This window comes from Antennarius striatus, chromosome 13 (genome assembly GCF_040054535.1).
Source record: "Antennarius striatus isolate MH-2024 chromosome 13, ASM4005453v1, whole genome shotgun sequence".
In the NCBI taxonomy this organism is placed as follows: domain Eukaryota; kingdom Metazoa; phylum Chordata; class Actinopteri; order Lophiiformes; family Antennariidae; genus Antennarius; species Antennarius striatus.
The window spans coordinates 2,910,947-2,934,134 of NC_090788.1; the positions used below are offsets into that span (position 1 = coordinate 2,910,947).

Below are 23,188 nucleotides of genomic sequence, written 5' to 3' on the forward strand. Positions count from 1 at the left end.
CATTTATCAAGGTGATTGGAACGCATGGACGGAATGAGAGGAATCCGAAAAAAGGATTTGTTGCACATGTTGCTTTAGAAACCCGTGTAGAATTTGGCTGGGGGGAGTTTCTGTTCTCTCTCTCTGCATGTGCAGCTGGGTAACATTAACATGCCGAGAGTTCACAGGAGGCAAAATGCTGCCCAGCTGAAGGAGGGGAGGTGCGGCGCCGTCAAATTAATCCAAATAATTCTCAAGCCAAAAACTTTTTTTTTTAAATCGCGGGTCAGAATGAAGTTTGAATACAAACAGAAAAAAGCGACGCCTGATCCATCCAAATCTCCCCCAGCTAATAATAAAAAGAATGGAGCAGAAACTACCGACTAAAGCTCACACCAAAACCTATTAACGTTTGCAGTTCTGATAGCATTGAGATGATAACTTCGACCCCCCCCTGCCCTGCCTCATCCAACCGTGTCACATCTTCTGGTTTTGAATGTGGTCTTTTGTACGGGCCATCCCCCACCACCACCACCCGCCATTACCATTGGTGTGAAGGTAGCTGGAGAGGTATGAATGCTGCCCGGCTCTCGCCTCCACGTTCACACCAAAACAAATCATCGCCCCGTTAGCAGAGAATAAGACAAGTCGATCAACGTAGAAGCTTGAATTTTACTTAAACAGAAAGAAATCACCATATACAGTATGTCCAATGATTTTTGTCGACCCTGCAATACGTACATCTGGGGGAAAAAAAAAAAAGTTCAGTTAGGATTAGCATATTATTTCTGAAATAAATCCAATGCCGCCCCGATCCCAGTTTGATCAGAATCATAAAGAAATCGGTGCATCCGTGAAGTTGAAAACAGGAAATACTCCTAATTTAAGACACCAATGATGCCAAAAGGTGAATACAGTAATCCCTCGCTTATATGCGCTTCAAGATGCACGGCTTCACTAAATCACAGCTTTTTAAGGAGGTAGTCACGTGACACCGTATGTGCTTGCTATTGGCTGACAGCAACCAGAAGTGTGCCGCTGCGTTCCGAGACTCGGGGAAACCCAGCGCACGTCCGTGTATTAAATAAAACATTTTTCTTTTTAATACAAAAGTGCTTTAAACACGCTATAAGAGTGTGGGAAAAGGTAACACAGATAGAAGGTGGTTCATAAACGTTTAAATGACCGTTAATAATCAAATAAATAGTTTCTCGCTCTATCGTGGAATTTTGTTTTTCACGGGAGGTCCTGGAACGCAATAACCGAGAGTAACAAGGGATTACTATATTCCCTGGTAGAATTTTAAATTAATTATTTTATTATGTCGTTTTTGATATTATTAAATGCGGCGATGCTTCTCGTGCACGGCGTTACCTCGCATCAGCTGCTGATTGGATATCGACTTTATTTTTTGCCGATCCAAACACGGCCTCCAAAGAAACACGTAACCAAATCTAGAGGCGGCGTTTCTGTCCAACGTTGCTCCATTAACAACCTAATGGGTGAATTAACGACGCTCTCAGACCACGTTTACGCGTCAGCAGAAAGCTAAACGCAAATAGCCTGATTGTGTTCTGGCACCCGTGTTGCCCCCACGTGTCCCAACCTGCAACACTAATCTGCACCAGAACCTGCATTGCCCTCGTCAACGTCTCCCCTTTTCTGTTGCCATCCCTCCATCAACCCTCCTCCACCCTTTGCCTGCCATCGATCCATGAGTCACTTGCCGTGCGACTAACGCGCTAACCCTCTAGCTTAGGTTTCCTTTTTTTTTTTTTTTTTTTTTACCCCTCAGTTCAGTCTAATAACCTTCCAGACACGTATTTCTGTATTTCTGACCTTATTTTTCTGTCTCTCCCTCTCTTCCCTCTTCCTCTCCTTGCTCCCTTTTGTCCGTGTCCTCTTCCTCTTCTCCATGTGTGTGATCTCTCCTTGGGCACCTATGGACCTACCATGACATACCATGCACACAACTTTCTTTCTCTGTTTTTTTTGCTTTTATTATGATTTTTTTTTTCTTGCCATACTTTTTACTGCGTGTGATTATCTTCTCAAAAAAATTTTAAAAAATATTTATTTGTCATCTTGTGGCTGGTCAATAACCTCAGCCACCCTCGGTTGCCAATGTGTGACGTACAGTCTGGCGGCTCTCCTGCTGTCCGTGCTGGCCATGGTCTGGCTCTCATAAACTGATTTTGTTCAACGGGGAAAGAGGACGGTCTGAGTCGGAAAAATCTTTTTTTTTTTCTTTTTTCTTTTTTTGGGGGCCCAGATTCTCCTTTTGCTTTCTATGCCTTTTTGACCCTTGTGCAGTCCCATACAAGATTTAAAAAAAAAAAAAAAAAAAAAAAGATGATGATGAAGAGTCAAGACATTTTGGTTTCATGACATTATTACAGGGTGCACATTGCTTGTGTCATTCTCAAAAAAAAAACACAAAAAAAAAAGTTGAGGATTTCGATCTTTTTTTTGTTTTCATCCGTTTTTTAATGTTGTGTATGAACAGATGAAGAAAGAGCGCAATTTTAAGAAGGGTTTTTTGGAGGAGGGGGTGCAGACAAAACACATTCATAATGCCTTCACATGCGATCTCTAGAGGTGCGATCTAAAAACCGACGGCGTCTAAAAGTTGCATAACCGGAAACAAACAATTTTCGACAGCTTTTATCTTGAAATTTAACGACGACAACGCTCAACCGCAAAACGTCGCAAAAAAAGCATGAACACTGCACGAAAGCTGATCCGGTATTGATGAATGTGCTTTCAACCTCCCCCCCAATCGAGCATTATGAATGTGTTAACCGAAGAGTCACATGCTGTGCCTACTTTCTGTTTATCGGACGAAAGCTTGAAATGTCCTGCCATAGTAAAAACAGGGAAAGAAGACATTGGCAGAACTGGTTTTTGGTCAGATGGTTATTGCTTTTTTTTTTTTTTATCTTTATTTTTTTTAAGACACCTGTTCGACATATGCTCACTATCAACTGCATCATTATGTAACCGCCTTGTCAGGAATGGACGTTTGGTTGTGCAGAAAAAAAATATTAATGTTTTGTGATGACATGTACATAATCTTTTCAAACTGACCCTCAAGAAATCAGATGTTTTTTCTTTCTTTTTTTTTTTTTTTTTTTTGGGGTTTGGGTTTCAGTTCATGTTCTCTTTTTATCTGAAAGCTGAGAAATGTCTAAAATACATAAATGCAAGATGTTAAACACTAAAAATTTCATTTTCAATAATGTGAAATTATTCTATTCTAAGAGATTTTTTTTTTTTGTAAGTACATATCCGTGTATTTCCATGTAACCATTGTAGGGTTGAAATAAATTGTTTGTTTGTTTGTTTTTTTCTTCCATGGAAGTAAAAGCTTTGTTAAGCTTTTACGACTAAACGTATTAAGATGTGTGACGGGGTGCCGACTATTCTGGGCCTGGATTGTGAATCTGTTTCAGCCCTTTTTCCCTCTGGAGCTTTAACAAAACGTCTGTATTCTACATCCGCTGCTGCGCTACAGCGCAGGAGACTGTTAAACCCAGATGTAGATGGATTAGCCCGGTTTCAGTCCGATTGGGGACAATACAATATGCATTGTGAACACAAAATGAACAAATGGCAAACAGTATACAGGCTCTAATAGAAATAAGATTAACATCATTGTTTTTTTTGTGAAACAATAAACTAGAATCTAATTTCGAGCTACCTCGCTGTTTTTTGTTTTTTTTTTACATTTTTTTTTTTTGCACGTAGGATTTCTTATTTCCGTATTCCTCATTTCAAATCTAAAATGTCGACAGCTTTTTATTAAAAGTACGATAATGTTATTTTATAACTAAAAAATCATCTACAGATATTTTTGAACTCTATGAAAAGTGGGCGCTTTGAAGGTTAACAAATACGTTTTCGTGTTTGTTAGCCAGATGATATTAGCGCGTCACTTACGTTCATTTTATTCTGTTACCGTCTTTTAAAGCTACAACTACCGCTCATAACTTAAGCCTTAATTTTTTCCACCAAATATAATATAGAAATAGGTTTGAAGAACTGGATTGTGGGATTGGAACACGTGAAGCAGCTCATCTATGTTAAAATCCCCTGCTTGATCAATACCCGAATAAACCAACGTACCAATTTGACAGTTAGGCGTTCATCGACGTGATGGTTCCGCCTTTTTTATCGACTGACAGTCATAATTCCTATTTTCCAGGATGAACTCAACATTTTCAGACATTTGATCAAACTGAGGCCTCTGTACGGTTTCCATTTGTTCAAACGGGTGTTCCACACTAAACCCATCATGAGAGGGGAAAAAAGGTGTTTGCGTTTAAAAAGAACAGTCCAGAATCACCTCCGGCCATGATCAACAATTCGATGTGTGACAATAAAGCATTGATACATTTTCAATAATCAGACACATGAATGGTGATTGTTTTCTCTGAGTTCCCATCCTAAGCTGGAGATTTTTCTCGGCGTTGGAGCTACAGGAAGTAGAAAAATCATTGAGCGTTTTTTAAAAAATGGGGGGAAAGTGCTTTTTGCTGTCAGCCGCCCGTCAGAGCCGTTCTCGTGGGTTGTAAGTGTTGGAACAAAGCATATGCACTCGACATACTTGACTTCCCATTTGGAAAAAAACAGAAGCTGACGAGGTTCTTTCTGAAGCCGTGTCAATCTGAAGCAAAGAGCACTTCAGCGCCCAATGGCTTTTTCTTTTTTTCACCTGTGGAGGGGCTTCGAGGGGCGAGGGCGAATTCAGCTCAAGAAGCTCGTCTGTCGTCGCTTTGGATGGAGGTGCAAACATCAAACGCCCTTGCGTTGACTTTGTAAACCTAAAAAAAAAAAATTTTTAAAAAGAATTTCATGGGGTGATGCTTCTGCATGAAGATGGATGGATAAGCCGAAGGCCGATTGGCTAAAAAAAATGCATGATCGGTAGTTTTCCTTCCAAAAAAATCAAGCATCTGGGCTCCGATCTTAAAAGAAGACTTGCATTCCTTCGCTGGCTCTGGCGTTTAATCTCACCCTAAAGCCTGTCACGAGGGTAACAGGCGCCCACAGCACCCTTGAGGTGTTCTTCATCACTTTTTTGGGGGGTCCCTTCTGCTGTTCATCAACGCTGAGCGAGTAAACAGTTAGCGCCAATTGGTGCTGAGCGATTTTCATTTTTTGGCTCGTCAGAATCCTCATTTGAGTCCGAGAATTACATACAATGCATGTACACAGATTTTTTTTTTTTTTGCTTTCCCTGGAGGAAATAAGTTCCATTCAAGATCTAATGTTCAACCAAACTCGTCTTTTATCCACGAATCCTTCCTCGGTTTACAAAATATGTCGCGTTACGTTCGATAAAATCAATCTGTGACTGAAGGGATTCACACGACGCGACATTTGTCAGGTTTTCTTCCTCCTCCCAACCTTACCTCACATAAACAAGACAACATTACGCGTCAGTTCTCCCTGCCTGTCGCCTCTCCGGGAACACCAATCTGGGTTGGGAGCAATTCCGATCTCATCCTTACTCACACCTTCCTGCATGAAGAGTGTCCGGATGTCCTCATCAGTCGGTGGGAGTTCTCCTGCATCGTTCTTCCTCCTCATTCCGGGAAATAGGAAAGCAGATTGTGGACTTGGTGTTTTGAACGGTGGTGCAGTGCCACACTGTGGCAGAGCTCAGATGGAGGAAGCAAACATAGAAGTCACTGGAGGAACTTTATGAAGCCAAAAACCAACAAAGCATCTCCCAGAGAGAGACCGGTGGCAGATGGAAGCTGGATACAAAAAGAATGATTGCTCATTATGGCAAAGTTAGGAAAGTAGAAATACGGATTAACACGGAGAAAAATGTAACCGGACATTTAGGAGTCTATTTACAATTCATGTTTATCACTCTCTTTCAAACAGGTGTTTTCCCAGATGCTGTAAAGTGTTCCACATCTCTCTCTAAAGTGAAGTGATAATCTCAAAGTCTGGTCATCAAGTTAAATCCACAAGTTAAAGTAGAAAAGAAGATGGTTTCTCTTGACGTTGAAGTCTAACCAAATCAGTAAATCAGTTATGATGCATGGTACGAAATGTTTCCTGGCTTTGTGGTTTTTCGCACTATAAGACGCACCTTAAAGCATTTGTCTCAAAAAACGACAGGGCGCCTTATAATCCAGTGCGCCTTATATATAAAAAATACAAGCAAGCCTTGGTTTTCGAACGCTTTAGACATCGAAAAAATCAGAATTCGACCAAAAAATTCAGATTTTTTTTTGTGTTAGAAGTCGAACAAAATTTGGAAGTCGAACATAAAACAAACGCCGAGAAAAGTCGAGAGAAAACTTGACGGTAATGTGCTTTTTATTTTAGTTTACTGTATTCAATAATTTTTCACTTAATTTGCGTTCCATAGCCTACAGTACAAGTTACGGTGCCGTAAACCTGTGTCCAAAAGACGACGGTAACTCGTACCTTAGGCTAACATGATTACGTTGATGTTTTTATCTTTTTTCTTTTCTCATGTTTGCTTTTTTCTTTTACATTTCTTTGATATGTTTCATTACTATACAATTTTATGTATAAATGACATTATGAAATAACATATTATGTTGAAAAAAGGTAGTTTTCTAGCGTCTTGGAACGGATTAAAACCACTTACATTACCGGTATTTGTAATGGGAAAAATGTGTTTGGAATTCAAACACATTGCTATTCGAACAGCCTTCCAGAACGAATTGTGGTCGGAAACCGAGTTTTGCCTGTAGGCGCGCCTTATAGTGTGGAACACATCAATTGGAGACACAATGTGCAGATTAACAGATTGCAGCATTATTATAGTCTGTCCTTAGTGCAGATAGTGCAGAGTTCCTGAATCCTCAAAGACCCAATGACATAGCTATTAGTCGTGCTTGTGTAATCTCTGCACTTGTGATCAAAAGCGCCCAGTTGGCGGTGAACTGGGCGATGTCCCGACCCGCTAAACGCTGCAGCTAGATGTGCTGGAGAAAATGCAGATGTTATTGCAGAGGCTTGGCGGCGTTGCCATCACGACCGCTCAAGTTGAGCATAATTGGCCGGTTTTACAGCTCAGTCGAACCCATCTCTGTCGAGAAAATGAACCCAACGCTACGTTTTGTCCTCCACAATATTCCGCGCCATTCAATTTGATTTCTCGCTCTCTGTAATGTCGTACTTCTGCAGTCTAATAAACAAATGCATTTAAACATAACCACACTTCTTGTTGACAAGCAGTAAAAGCATACAGAGGTGCAGTTTGAGAGGTGAGATAGAAAATTCTGTTTGCATTCTGTTTAAATGAGGAGACAGCTTTTGAATGCACCTCCCAGTCCTATAATAACATGTAAATTAACTGGCAATGTGTGGGTTTCTCATCCGTGTGCTGGGACATCAATCTGGCAGATTGTTCATGCTGGACAGTGACCAATTATTCATTTTCTCCAAAAAATGTGTGGTTTCCAGTGGAATTGAGGCTTATCGCTCGCAGTCTGTTATCAGCAGTCTTCTGGGGGGAACCGGCTCACTACTGTACCTGACAAGCCTGAAAAGAGAAATGTTTGTGTAGTCCACCCTGACATGTAGATTTCTGCTTTCTCCCTCAGTAGAGAGCGCCCGGCGACAAAAACTCCCCGCAGCAGTGAATACACGCCGCGTGATTTATTGTGCCTGTTAAAATGCAAATGAAGCAACGGGTAGAGGAAAAACAGGTGTTGTCTGGATCACTGTATTCACCTGTAAGTACACAGAGCGGCGGAGCGCTCCGGCTGCTTTTTGATGGCAGCCATAGGAGGAAAAAATATATATATATAAAATAGGATTCTGTATTCCGAGGCCAAGGAGACAGTGGAAATAAATGAAATGTCTAGACTGACCACGGGCCACGCTCCCGCTTGAAAATTTACGAGGGGGGATGCGACTGCAGTAAATACAAACGTAACATGTTTGAGAGGCGTGAAAAAAAATCATTTTAAAAAGCGTTATCAATCACGCCACGCCAGCTGTCTGCATATGGTGTTTCACTGAAGGCCTGAACGTCTGCAGGATCCTTAAAGATGTCTATTTTTAAGTGTACTCAAAGTCTACATCTGTGAACGGGACAGGGCTCGTGCAAATCGCATCAATTTATTTCATTATATATATATATATATATATATATATATATATGTGTGTGTGTGTGTGTATGTATTTATTTTATTTATTTTTTTCCAGTGTTGTGTTCAGGGCAGCGGTTGTCTGTAACATTTAGAGATGGTAAACAGAAGTGGTAAAACTAACATCCAAACTGGGTGGAAAGTATTTGCATAATATAAATAATGCAAAAGATATTTTAGTCCTCATAATAAAACATCATGAGAGAAATTATGAGGTGTGTTTATTCTTACTGTAAACCAGAGAAATGCTAAAAGTCTAAATGTCATTTAGATTTGATTGGTTGGGTCTGTCAGCCATAGTTAACTGGATCGTTGTTGATGCAGGATGAGTAAATAAAAATAATTAAAATAAATAAAATACAATGTTTAACAAAGAAGATATAGGTTAGGGGTGTTTTTTGGTAGATTATTCTACTGCTGGTTATCTTTGCGATGTAAATTGCCACCAAGCGGTGGTATAAAAACCCCACATTGCAATCTGGCTCCCAATTTGTCTTGTTTTAGTCGGTGGGCTGTGCAGAATGGTCGCCCCGGACTCCCCGGCACGTAAATTTGGAAGAACTAACAGTAAATCCTGATGTTTATGGTCGGACGGTTTAGAGCAAAGTCTGTTATCGCTACAGGAGATACATTAATGAGACAGTACATCGTCTGCATTTTGTCTTTTGCTCCTAACAACAAAGTGTGAACGGCATTCAGGGGGTAAATTACTATTCCTGATGTCTTTTTAATTCATTTTTACTCGGCTTTTACAATGTCCTCTGAGCTACAGCGAGGCCATAACGCATATGGCTTCATTCTGTAGGTTCCAGTGGTACAAAGTTGTAAAAGGCATTATGGGCTGTGTGTATTTCATGCTCCTTGTCACCGGTCCTCAGGGATGTGGATATTATCAGTATCCATAAACCGGTAGCTGGCGCTCCAAATCCAAACCGCTCTCTGTCCTCGGGATAAGCCCGAGGATAAGGTCGCTCCCATCTTCCCTGCCTTCAAGCAGAGCCTCGCCAAACTGTAAGACACTTTAATTTAAATTCATATTTTTGCTCCGTTGGGTTCAGAGCGTAGCCTGGTGTTCTGACAATAAACACTCATTAAAAAAAAGACTGTTTTGAGTCTATATCTTTAATTAATTCAGTCAATTCATGTTGGGTAATGATCATACAGGGCGAAGTAGAGGCTGTACACAAATAGTGAAACACAAAGGGATGTTTTTAAGGTGGATACGACACTAAACCACATGCTACCCGTTGCTAATTAGCGCAGCGTGGGTTTAATTAAACTAGTGGCATCTTTATGCAAATATGCTCCAATGCACACGATGTGATAACCAATCAACAGAGGGAATGCATTTAGCATTGGAACCCAAAGTAATCATAAGTAAATAGTCATTGAATGAATGCAGATTTTTCAGTTTTAGCTCGTTTTCAACCTTTGGCAGTTTGTTAATTAAAAAAACAACAACCTCCTATAAACTGTAGATTAAATAAATGAGGTCATTGAGATCTTATAGATTATGTTAATACATTTGTGTGCATACACAGGAGGAAACCTGGCCTCTGTTTATTTAGTTTAGACGGAGTAGAAATGTCATCAGGTACCATAATGAATCATGAGAGCTGAGGAATCCGTTCTGGAAATGTAAGACTGGATACCCGGACCCGCCCCGGACTAAATCCTGTTTATTCCGTCCTGCCTGTAAAATGACAAAACTTGTTTGTGGGGGAATAACGTGGGAGAAAATAACCTGTTTTATCAGCTCACACTTTTTTTTTTTTATACTTGACATTTACCAACTTAATTTTGGTGTCCCACTGGACCGAAATCGTCAAGACTAGAGTTCTTTAGAATTAAAAAACGTTTTGTGTGATGATCAAGTTGGAAGTCTGAAGATATTCCGACCATTAAAAATGTTAAATATCTTTAATATTATTATCAATCTTTCGAACAAACAAGTCAAAAAAATGGTTTAATCATCAAACTATCTAATCATCCAGGACATTATACTCCTAACGTTCAACTTTGGTCGACTGCTGACAGACTTGTGACAATCTTAATGGTTGTTATTGCAGACTATTAGCCTGCTCTACTATATTTAGGTTGGTATAGACTACACCTTTCACCACCTCCTATAAAATAAATGAACATGGAACCTCTGAACTTCTGGAGATCAGGTTGGTGGGATTTACCTGTTACACCACCAGCGAGTCAAACGCGATCCTCAACACTAAATGGAACGCTGCTGTTGTGAAAACACAACTAAGGGTTGGTGTTTCAGGACGTAACGTCCAGCTTTTCTCACCTCCGGTTGCCTCTGAAAGCTTCCACACCTTTAAGGTCACGAGGCTGAACTTGATGAACTTGAGTCGGTGTATTAATAAAAGCTTGACTGCATTCCTCAACATTTCTCTCCCTCTCTCTTTTCTAACTTTCCTTCTGCCCCCTTTCCTTCATCTTGAACCCTTTCCTCTCTCCTAACTCCTCTTCTCCTTCTGTCTTTTCTCGCCTGTTGTGCTTGCGTATCCCCTCTCCTTGCCTTACAGGTGACTCGGGCCTGAGCACCGGAGCCATCGTTGGCATCCTGGTTGTAGTGTTCTTCCTGCTCTTGGTGGCCGTGGACGTCACCTGCTTCTTCCTCAACAAGTGTGGACTCCTGATGTGCATCGCGGTGAACTTCTGTGGGAAGGCCGGGCCTGGAGCCAAGAGTAAGGACATGGAGGAGGGCAACGCAGCGTTCACGTAAGCCAAGAGCTTTATAATCAATATTTTACCATTAAAAACAGGAACTGATTACTTTAATATGAAATATCCGCTCTTCATCATCCGTTTTAGCACCTTTAAGCTCATTGTTTTGGAAGTGGTTTTCGAAAAAAACGACTAAACTGAGTATTAAGTTGACATTTTGCCTTAAAATCTCTTGTTTCGATGCCACAAACATGCCCAGAAAATCTCCTGGTGTGAATATCTGCTTTTTCAAAACAGTCTCAAAATGTCCCATCCCTAAAATGATCCAGTATGTTGGTGGAAGTGGCCTCAGAAACCGGTTTCATGCTCGTTTCCCGTTTTTTTTTTTTAAACTAGCACATCTGAGGTTTGCAGAAATGCATAATACCAACATTTACTTGTGGAAACTTATCAGGAATTTGGAGAAAATAAAGTTTCCCAAAACCTTTGATAGCAGCTGCTTTAAAACGAAAAACTTTTACCTGAAGTTCTGGTTATAAATCTGTCGTAATTACCGACGTGTTACAAATTCGCTGGCTGAAATTGTGAGAGTTTGGCTTTGTTCTGTCAACAGTATCAAACACTGACTCATGTTGAGATTCAGTTATCGCTTGTTAGCCTCTGATCAAAACTTTTGTTCAATATGTCGAACCGTCTCTCGTCAAAGAATTTCACCACAAAAGCCCAACCAGTAAATATTTCAACTAAACTGCTGACATGAAACGGACTTATTGAAAATGAATGGCGATGCGTTCAGAGTTATTTGGCAGGAACGTTGTCACTCCCCAGCAAAGTGAAATCTTTAAAGCTCGGCGTAATGAGAGAGCAGTGTGATGCTTCCCCCCCCCCCCCAGGGGGAAACCTGCTATCAGAGCCTGCAGATGGATGCCGGCGGAGGACGATCAAATGTTGGAATTAAAGAATTGACTGTGTTCCACGGCTCAAAGGACTGCACCGCTGTTTTACATGTTTTTAGCTAATTACCCGCCATATTTCACACGGCTGCCAATCACCAGAACGTTCCTTTAGAGGGACTTTCCTGTTAGACGTTACAGGGATCGTCTCACGCATCCTGAGCCGTAATCTTTTTACAATATTAATGGATAGTAAGCTTCATAAACGTCTCTGGCTCCTCTGACCACAGGAAGGATGAGTCTAAGGAGCCCATTGTTGAGGTGAGAACAGAAGAAGAAAACACCCCAAACCAGGGAGGGGGCCCCATTGAGCCCAATGAGACCACGCCTTTGACAGAACCTGAGTGAGTATAGGACTAAAACAGTTCTAAGCATTGTCTAGTACACATGCGTCAAACTCAAGGCCCGGGGGCCACATGTGGCCCTCCACATCATTTAATGTGGCCCGCGAGAGAATAAAAGGTCAGAGTGTCTCAAAATAAATAGGTCAAAAGTGTGCTTTGACCAAAACTACATTTCCCACAATGCAGTACAGTATTTTCTGCACTATAAGGCGCACATTCAATAAGTGGCCTATTTTAAAACCTTTCATATATAAGGTGCACTGGATGATAAGGTGCACCGACAGTTTTTGAGAAAATTAAAGGTTTTTAATGTACGCCTTATAGTGTGGAAAATACTGTAATTAAGCCCATAATAATATCAACAAAAACATTTTGAACAAAGTTAATTTCCTAAGTGGTGTTTGATGTCATTTTTCTTTATTCATTGATGGTTTGATTGATGGAGTTCTGTGGGTTTAATAACCTGAAAAATTAAAAGAAATTATATAACAGAGAAACCAGCAAACTGTTTTTCTCTGCAACTAATTTTTGTAACTTGAATAAGTCATAAATTCAGATGTATTTAACATTAAGGATTAATTACATCTATTTTACGTTACATTGAGTTACGTTTATTAGTCACATCTGGCCCTTTGAGGACAGCCGTTATGCTGATGTGGTGAAAATGAGTTTGACACCCCTGGTAGTCCGAGGTAAGATGTGCTGCAAACACAAAGTCACAATTAAAGCGTCAGTATTTCAGTCCCGACATCATTTGTGTATTCTGTTGTCAGGTTATTTTTTGCTAACCCCTTCAGAGATATTCTGTTCCAAACATGTGGATGCACAGATTTTACTTTCCTCCCAGCAGCGCTCACTCTGCCTCCTTTATGCCCTGACCTGCCCCCTCCCTCTATACTCCACTCATCGTTTTTCCTTTCTTTTCCTCACCTTTTTGGCTCTGTCTCCCCCCCCCCCCCCCTCCCTTACTGAACAGGCCTGCTGCTACAGACGCCACCCCCCCGGTGGTAAACCTGTTCCCCTCCACCGCCACTAACTCAATCGCTGAGAGCTTTAGCACGGCACAGAGCAGTCCTGCTAGCGACAACACCATGCTAACCACCGGCGCCGCCACCCCTGACCAGTCCTCCCCCCAAAACAACCCCACTCCTCAGCCTGGTTCCCTTAAAACTAACACCAAACCGGATGTTGGGCCCCTGGTTGACCTGAGCCTCCCCCCCTCGTCCGACCCAACACCCTCAGATCCAGTTGGCCCACCCTCCGGTAAACCCGATGGGCCACAGAGTCATTGTGACACCGCCCAGAGTAAGGACTTACAAGTAGACGGCCCGGCCACGGACGCCCCCAATGCCATGAGCACAGACTCGACCGCACCGACCCAAAATGAGTATGAACACCCCCCCCAACCCACCCCCATCAGCCATTCCTCGAAAAAAACCCAACTTCTGCTCTGGTAGCATCCTTTAAATGTGCCGTTTTAAAAGGAAATCTCCTCCCCTGATGTTCTTGTCTACATCTTGTAGACCCCCCAAAAAAAACCTAAAAAGCAGACATTTTTGTTTCCGTTTCAGTCACGCAGAGATCAGAAAAGTTTCTCGACTTCATTACATTGCAAGAAGAGCTAAGGGTAAAAATATCAGCGACGTGTATCAGTCAGTCTGGCTTTCATCGGCGCTTCGTAGCGCAGCTGCTTCTCAGTTGATTTTTTTGATGATGTATCTTCTAAAAAAAAGCGTTGGCTCTGGCTTTTGGCAGCGGCGTTCAATATATAACTTTATTGTTGGAGAAATTCAGAAGCAGAGATATGAATGTCTCCCCTAACAATAGCCTCATTATCCCTAAATGGAATGCAGCCAGAGACCATGTTCCAGTTTTGAAGAGAGGGGTGCGCAGCTGTGATTGCAGACGTGCCCCAGTTTTCAAAGGCCGAATAACTCACCTTTTATTTTTCACAAGCAGCCGCCCTTTTATCGGAAGTATCTGACAAATTCCTGGTGGGGGAAAAAAAAATGTCAAAGAAAAGAACTGTGGAAACAAGTGCATTCTGGGAAATACCTCCCTGAAATGTTCTTCAAAAACGAGTCGGATGTTTTAGCGTAAGAACTTTTAAGGGTGGAATTTTTTTCTCTAAGGATGACAAATATTGGCTGTATGGATTAAAAAAAAGACACGGTAATGTAATCTTGTGGGATGCCACCAGTGCAGGGTTGTGTTCATCCATCCGCCACCGCCGCCACCTCCATCCTCCACCTGTTTTGTCCACTCGATGCAACCGCCTTTCCTCCAGTCATGCAGCTTCTTTGCAATTCAGTTACCTCATTGTTATGAAGCTTTTTTTTGTTTGTTTCTAACACCCCTTTTTAGCCTTTTTCACATTCTAGATCCATCAGTAAATACTTACATGAGTAGTCTGAGTAGCACTTTCCTTTTTTTACCCAATCACAATCCTCCCCTTGGACTAGGCATTTGATCCAGGGTATAAAACTATTACTACTTTAATTACCCAATGATGACATAAGATAAAGATTCCACCCCTACCCCTTGGTGTTCAGTTGTAAAGGGGCAGTTTTCACAAGAAGAACTGGGATTGGACTTCATAATAAGAGCTCTAACATAGATAAAGTATGCGTTGAACATTGTTAGAATGAATTTCCGTAGTCGTGACAACCATTTCCATAAATTCTGTATACTTACATGTTCCAGAAATAAGGATTTGCAGCATGTCAAATTTTGGTGATTAACATAATCGCTCAAATCAGTCAACAAACATGAAAGCAAAAATGAAATTGAAGGTAGGTAGAACATTTGGATGGCAGTATTTTTATTTTTTTATTTTTTTTCTTGGCGCTTAAAAAATATGTCATTGCTTTTTATTTTTGCTTTTTTTTTTTGCTTTTTTTTTTTTTGCCCTATCGTTCCGGCTGCGGCGTTCCCAAAATGACTTTTACAAGTACATTGTTTTTGTAACTGATAGAAATGATAAAAAAAACTATTCAAATCACCCTCAAGGTTATGACATCACACGCCAATTCACATATTACTAGCAATTCCCCACACACACACACACACACACACACACACACACACAATGTGCTCACAGTCTGCGCTGACTGATAATTTAAATGAGCGTAATATCTTCCATCAACAGTCGCTTGGGAGAAAAAATTGTTGTGTCTCATTTCCAGATATTCAGTCGAGTCACAAATTCAAAAACATCCGAGTTTGACAGCCTGGGAATGAGACTCGATGAGGAACTATCTTTCTCCAGAATTGCTTATTACACCCTTAATATAGTAAAAAATAAAAAATAAAAACAACCACATGAATGTAAGAAGAGGAAGTTTGTCTTAGCGGTGAGGAAAAAATAAGCTTCAAAGATTCTCATTTGCTGTGAAAGACTAGAGATCTATCATTTTATGGGGAAGAACTCTCCGTCTCCGTCCCCCCCCCCCACACACACACACAGTGGTGCAGGAGTGAACGAGCTTGTTTGAGTAAATTAAAAAGTTGTCACCAAATGACCTCCCGTTGCACCGCTTCATCATTTTATTTTATTTTTTGTCCTCCGCATCATTTTGATAACAGATTACGGGTGTGGAAGGCCAGCGAAAAGTTTCTCAGAAGCTGGAGGAAGCTGTTGTGTTTCCTTTTTAATTCCCGTCGGATGTTATTTCAGTCGCGCTTTTGAAGGGGGGGTTATTTGGAGGTTTTTGGCCCTTGGAGTTTGCAGATGTTCCAGCTCAGATGATGATGATGGTGATGATGAGGAAGCTCCGGCAGAAGACGAATTATAGAGGCTCGCTGACAATCAGTCCTCCTCCTCCTCTTTTATCTCCTGCTTTTGCTCCTTCCGATGGCAGGAAGACGGTGTCAGCGATGAAGTATGGAGAGTGATCGCTAGTTGGGAAGCGGGGAGCTCATGTCAGCTCAACATCACCTTGATAGAACGAAACTTGTCATGGGATGGATTTTTCTTCATAACTCCGTGACAGGAACAGAGAGCAGCTCTCCGTCTGATCTATGTAGTGATTCTTCTCCAGCTGCCGATGCTAAATGTGTCGGCTTTATTGGATTTCTGAGTGGCGTGTTCGCCCTCTGAACTCATTTTTCTTGAGTAGAGATGTACATTTGTCCCTGCTACAAATACATCTACACCCCGCACAGATCTCTCACACTCATATTTGTTTACATGATGTTGATTAAAAAAAAAAACTAACATAAATGTAAAGGAATAGTAGCTTGTGTCATTTTTTTCTAAATGTCTGTCCTCAAAAGGCCAGATGTAACTAATAAATGTAAGTAAATGTAACTCAATACAATGTAAAATAAATCTAACTAGTGATTAATGTTAAGTAAGTCTGAATTTATTACTTTTTCAATAAAGTTGCACAGAAAAAAAATACGTTTGTGTCTTGCTCTGAAATGTAACTCAGGGGCCACATTAAAAGACGTGGTGGGCCACATTTGGCCCCCGGGCCTTGAGTTTAACATTTATTCTAGAAGCTTTTGCCCCTACCTTCCTAATGCAGGTTAGGAACCAGCATTTTTATATCTACTATAGAACCATGTGCTTCAGTTTTCTGGACGATCTTGGCCTGGTTATAGATTTTCGACGTGAGGCATCTCTTATTTCTTCGCCGGCGACTACATATATTTGTCATCCAGAGAGAGAAAGAAGTGTATTGATTGGATTTGTTCTCCGGGGTAAAGAGGAGAGATGACTACCTGACACCTCTCTGAAGCAGCACATTTTTTAAAAAAACACATCCCTGGAAATAATACCCCCCCCCCAAAAAAAGGTGCAAACGCCAAAAAATGTTGGAGTGGAGCAAAACGCGGCTTTAAAGTCTCTTCCCCTTGTCTTGTTTCAGTCCAGACAGCATGTAATCCGCTTGTGTATCGTAGGTTGTGTTGCAGGGTTATGCCTCAGTCTTTCCATCCCATCATGCATTGTGTCTACTGTACCTTCCCTGTCTCATTCCGCATCAGCATTCATTGTTCCTGGAAAATAGCTGTGACATCCGTGCACTCCTATTTGATGTCTGCCCAGGATAGCGAGCTTGATCCCATTATGTGTGAAACGCATTCAGTTCCACCACCGAAAACAAATTCCCTCTAAGCATCTTTCATGTTTTTTTCCTCTTTTTTTTTGTTTTTTTGTTCCTCCTTTCTTTGGATAATGACACAAAAAAAAGGCCCATTTGGATCAGACAGTTTAGCTATATGAGAAAAAGACTCGGTGTTTTCCTGTAAACTGACTCCTTGTCTTCTTCTCTCTCTCCTGGTTTCTCTTCTGCTCCTCAAAGCGGTAAGACGCTGACGGATGATAACACCAAAGGCGAGACGGAGGTGAAAAACGCCACGGATGAGGTGAAGACGGTCCCCAACGAGGCTCCCCAGATGAATGGCAACGAAAGTAAAGCGTAATTTCCTCGCCCCGCCCCCCGAAAGTGATGGGAGAGAAAAAGGGGGTTGGGTGGGGAGGTATAGCCCAGGGTGAGGGGTTTTTAAAGGTTCAAATGGGATGGCAGGGGTAGGGGGATGGGGGTCACAGTCACTGAAACCTCAAAGAATTGTCACACACCACCCCATTTACCTGGAAAATAAAAAAAAAAAACACACAAAAAAACACACACACACACACCATGCCTTAGTTCTTTTTACGTCAGATTGTGTTGGGAATTCATCACGCAGAAGAAGACAAACTCATACTTTTAGTCCGCCGTCTCTTGTGTTTAATATGAAAATAAATCTACAGGCAAAAACAAGACAGAATCTATACCATTGTTCCCTAGGTAACCGCAGTTGGACTGTAGCTTTACTGGCCACACGCACCAGACTGGGACAATTACCAATGCTACTATTCTTTACGCAGTACGGTGGTCAATGAGGTGATGGATTGTGGGTCTTTTCCTTTTGTTGATATTTTGTTGTGTTTAAATAATGTGCAGAAGTTATGCCTATTTAGCTTTTTGTAATGTTTCCAGGGTTAGAGGTTAGAACATTAGCATGCCTGTTTTGCAAAGTTACTGTATTTCTGTACATTTTGCTGTCATTTGTTTCTCTTTAGATAAATTTTGTTTTCTTTTTGTTTTGTTTTTTAATGGAGTAAATTTTGTCTCCATGAAGTTTCTGGTCCAGAAATCATTTAGACTACGCTATGAAATGAAGACACCAGAGAATACAATGAAAGCTCAGTAGGATTCAACCCTGTCTCCCTAGAATAACCTACACATATTTTAGTAAATGGTGTGTTTTTGTTCTGTTTCAGTATATTTTTGTACCTTAAAGTATGTTTCATTGGTTTAGCAGTCAGGATACACACTCATTTACATCCACACTTCATTCATACTCTTTCTACTTCAGTTTCTAACGATGAATCCGCTAAAGTTATATAAACAGAGCGATAAAATAATGAAACTTTGGTTTCTCTGCAAACGCCTTCATTAAAAATGTCCACCTTTTCTTATAAACATATTATTTGATATCTTTAAGTTTCTTTCTTTATAATGAATTGTGTATTGTAAGGAGACAGGGTTGGATTTGAGTACTAAAAGAAAAAAAGGTCACACTTAAGATTAAAATCCAGTTTTCAATATTTTCCATTCCAGAAGTAAAATGCTGCCTTATTGTTTTTGGAATGTCACACATGTTTTTTGTTTCTTAATTCTATGAATATTACCTGCCGATGGTAAACACTGTTTTCAGTCTTTCTGTGGTGAACAGTGAATATATGAGCTGGATCAGATGCTACTGGACATGAATAATGGAAGCTAGGCCAATAATAAAAAGAGTCACGCCTTGAAGGAGGCGGCACTTTTCTCTTTCACCAACACACACCTTTTTTTTTATGTTGCTTTAAAGCATTTCAGATGAGTTTGTTAGCTTAGGTTTGGTTTTAAGTCTGACTCAAATCTACCAGAACTTGTCTCAGCCAATCTTCAGTTACTGTTTTTCCACTATATCACAAAGTTCTTTGCTGAAGTTTCACTTTGTTGAAGGTTTCCTGGAAAAAGTCTGGAAATTATATCTGGATAAGATTAACTTCGGTAATTAGACTTTAAAGGACTATGCTATTTACTCCTCCTGGACAGTTTGACCCATTGGTTTACCCGGAATCTGATCTGTCTGGGCTTTTTAAAGAGAAGAAAATGTGACAAAAAATATAACCTTAAGCCTTTGCTGGAAAAGAATTGTCGTTATGGGTGTGAATCAATTTGCAAACCACAAAACCACTGCCAAGATCTTACCAATAGCTGTAGGCAAGTCATCAATTCCAGCTTCCTTTCTAACCAGCCGCTGTCCTGTCATAGAAAGTTTTAGCATTAGCTAAGATTTGGTACCAAAATCGGAGATCTAAAATCAAACTTTCACTATCTTGGCAAAACTGTTGGATTGCCCCAGTTGGGTTGCCCCAATCTTTACACTCTTGGTGAAGATGATGCCAATGGGTTATGGTTACAGAGCTGGAGATGACTGGTACCAAATATCAGTTTGTTTTTGGTAATATAACCAACGAGTTAAACTACCAAAAAAAAAAGTGTCCAGCCCTTTAAAGCGAACAGGAAACCCCAACCGGACGACTTCCTGTTGAAACCAGTGCCAGCTAGATTTTATTAGATCTCAACATGTCTGTCCTTTAATGAATGTACACACTCAAGTCAAGCCTTTCAGTTGTCCGGGGTTTTTTTTTTTTTCAGCAAAAAACTGAACGAGGATGGGATGTGGCCGCATTCCAGCAAACCGTGAAGGAAGTTTGTCTGTTATTCAAGGGTTTCTTTAATGTGTTTTCTCAAGCCATAATTCCCCTTGGAAAGTCTTACGTCCCCTATTTGTACAGTGTCCCTTCTTATTTAGACTGCAAGCTAGTACACTGTGAATGTGTGAATCCGTTGTGTTCTTTGTAATAGAATTGAGCAAATAGCTTGTGAGCAGATGTAGCAACAGAATTCCCAACTTGCAGAAGATGGCTGCGAACTGGACAGTCACAGTGCCTTGGACCAGGAAAATGATAACATGTGTTCCGCCCCCCACCCCCACCCCTTCTGCTGAACTTATCACATTCATCTGAAAGATCTCATGTTTGTAATATTTTGCTCGAGTTGTGTCACATACATTCTCATTGGTTTCTTACGCCGTACGTGTTCGAGGCTACTTCTGGTTTATTTTAGATCTTGCCAAAACTTTAACCCCAAACACTAAAAAAAAAGGAACCCCTGGGAGTCCGTTGTTGTTCAGATAAGAGTCTCTCCCGCCATTTAACTTGGTTAGCACAGCGTTAGCTGAACAAGAGCCGAGCTGTAATAAATCAGAATGAACCTTTTACATGAGAACTGCATTGACGCTGGGATGGAACAGATTTTCACATCGGAAAAGACGCAATGAAACTTTGCTCAGGTTCCAAATTCTCTTAAAACAGCTAAAACTTGTCAAGTGTTGGGGAAGAAATGTAAAATCTATTAGAAAGAGAAGATATCACAGCATTTGATCTGGAAAAAAAAAATTGCTTTGTGTATTGTATTGATTTTTTTTTTCAAGTGTTTTGTAACTTGTCCTGTTTCTCAACCTTTTTTTTTTTTTTCTTTTGGCTTCATTGTGAAAGCTCTTTGTGCTTTACACAGCTCTGAAATGTAATGTAAAAAAAAAAAAAAAAGGTGGGGAGAAGGCAAATTGTACTGTTTCTGCTGAAATACAGTGTGAAAATACACAAACGCAAGCATGTGAGCTTTTTTTGTCCAACGTTTAAAGCAACTTTACTAGAAAATTATTTCTACTCATTCCGCCTGCTCCATTGGTGTTCGACTCCCCTTCATTCAGATGTCTCAAAGGTGCGAGACTGATGGCGAGATAAAAGACAGAGTAGATTTTATGATTTTTCAAGCAGGCAAAAACATGATTCTTTTTTTCCAGAGTTAAAAAAAATATACAGTATCTCACAGCAGACTAAAACTCCACTGATTCCTTTACATTCAGTCAGAAGCTGCTTCTCCTTCAGCTGGTCGTAAATCATCATGTAAATACCAGCAAAGGAAAACAGGAATTCTTGTGCTCAATAAATAAAAAAAAATAACCTGGAAAAGTTAGTTTTTCCTTAAATTTAAAAAAAAAAAACTTTAATTGTCATTTTCAAAATTTTATTCATTAGAATTCAGGTAAAATAATACCAAAAAAAAGCTGTATAATAAAAAACAAACATTAAATATTTTCTTCATTTATTAATAATTAGTTGAACAAATACAAATATAACGTATGAAGCAGTTTTGCCGTTCAGAATTTCACGCTCATACACTCTGAGAGCAAACAGGAAGGTAAGTATTTACTTTAAAAAGTCAATTTTGTGCCCAGAATGTCTGTGTATCCAACAGTTCAAACAGAGGCTCTGTGTGTGCTCTGCAGATTTAGATGACGCTAAGACAACAGTACAAAACAGATCACGCTGAATTATGGCACAGAAGAAGAACGCAGCTATTCCTGTCAAATATGACTGACTGGTTCTTTCCTGGATCTATAGGGATGCTATAAAACTTCCTTTGGCTTTATTATGCAGCTTTCCTCCTTCAGCCTTGGGTTAAGAATAGCAAAAATGATGCTGAAGCTAAACTTTTATATTGCATTTTCACTCTGCAAAAAAATATCTCTTCAGTTTATTTAATACAATGTATTTAATTTTCTGCACCGAACTTAAATACATAGGAATAGTAAATACTTAATTTACACCTATAGCATTTTTTGACACAATTACTGACAAAAAAAAAAAGATAACAAAGGCCAGGCGTTTTTATAACCCATCTATTATTATGGTAGTAAAAGGGGTTGACTGTTGGGTGACGTGATTTTAAATTGTCGTGCAGTTTTTATCTTTGACCACTAGAGGGAGGCATATTCTTAATTTAGAGAGGCTTAAACCTGTCATTTTTATTTCTGACATCTACATGTAATATTTAAGCATACTTTAAATGACTAGAGGCTCATCAGAGTATCTACAAGAATGTAATATTTAAGTATTAAGTAAATAATTTATGGATTCCTCACAGATTGAGTCTGGAAAAACCAGTTCTTGAACTCAACTGGAGCTGAACAGAAAAGTCTTTATTGATCCAGAATCATGATCCCTTTTCTCCAAAAGGTGGCAGACTTGAACAGAAATGTTGCTATCAGGAAAGGGGAACTAAACACACACACACACACACACTAACACACACACACACACACACTCTATCACACATACTAGTTTTAGTTTGTGACTTTCACACATGAAGCACAGCGGCTCATAAAACGCCGTGTGATGTTATTCATAAGAAGCAAATTGCACAATCATCTGTTTGCGCATCAATAATTCAGCATTCTCAAATGAATAATTCCACAGCGCCGAATCACTTCCACTGATATTAATTTGCTTTTCAGCCAGAAAGTCTTTAGTTATATATACTTTCTGAACACACTGAAGTTCTCAGACCTCCACTGAAACATTTATGTGCGTCAAAACGAGCCCAGAACTCCTGAACCGAATGGAAATGATCACACACCCTATTCAGACCTCATCTACTGCACCACTAAAGTTTGCACACACAAGATTAGGGTCCTTTTCAAGGAGGGTGTGGGGGGGAGGACAGCCCTCCCCCCACACCGTAACAATGGTCCAGTGTGACCCACTGTGGTCTGGAATTGATCCTATACACAGATAGCTGGAGCAGAAAAGCCTAACCTTGTAGCTACGACTTGTCTGGAAACACATTTACTTCTGCAGACACACACACACACACACACACACACACACACACACACACACACACACACAGCCTCGTGTAGGACGAACGCCTCAGCAGTCAGACACGAGAAGGTGTGTGATCATGACTTAATCCATAAGCCGCTCCGATCAGGAACATTTTTATCATTCTAAAAGTTGCTGTTGTGATAATTCAGAGTCATTTTGATGCTTTTTTTTTATTCCACATTTTAGTTTATTGCGTTATTATGGAAGATTTTTCTTTTTTTGCGCCTTCGGCCTATTTTTAAACCGATCGGATCGTTTGACCTTTCTTTCTGGTAATTAGATTAAAGTCACGGTGACGTTGCTGAAATGAAG

The 23,188-nt window shown here is 40.3% G+C and overlaps 1 protein-coding gene across 4 annotated transcripts in view; it reads left to right on the top strand.

Moving 5' to 3' along the window:
- ncam1a (neural cell adhesion molecule 1a) overlaps window positions 1-20,859 on the top strand; it is a 202,490-nt gene extending 181,631 nt beyond the window's left edge. For 2 of the 4 annotated variants that reach the window (XM_068330422.1, XM_068330423.1), the window contains one exon: window positions 2,088-4,388. In XM_068330422.1, coding sequence (XP_068186523.1) covers window positions 2,088-2,167 — 80 coding nt within the window. In that variant the 3' untranslated portion in view covers window positions 2,168-4,388. Of the gene's footprint in view, window positions 1-2,087; window positions 4,389-10,663; window positions 10,860-11,988; window positions 12,103-17,408 lie in introns of those variants that run through there. The other 2 variants (XM_068330418.1, XM_068330421.1) reach the window with 2 other exon arrangements.
- Window positions 20,860-23,188: the final 2,329 nt, after the last annotated feature.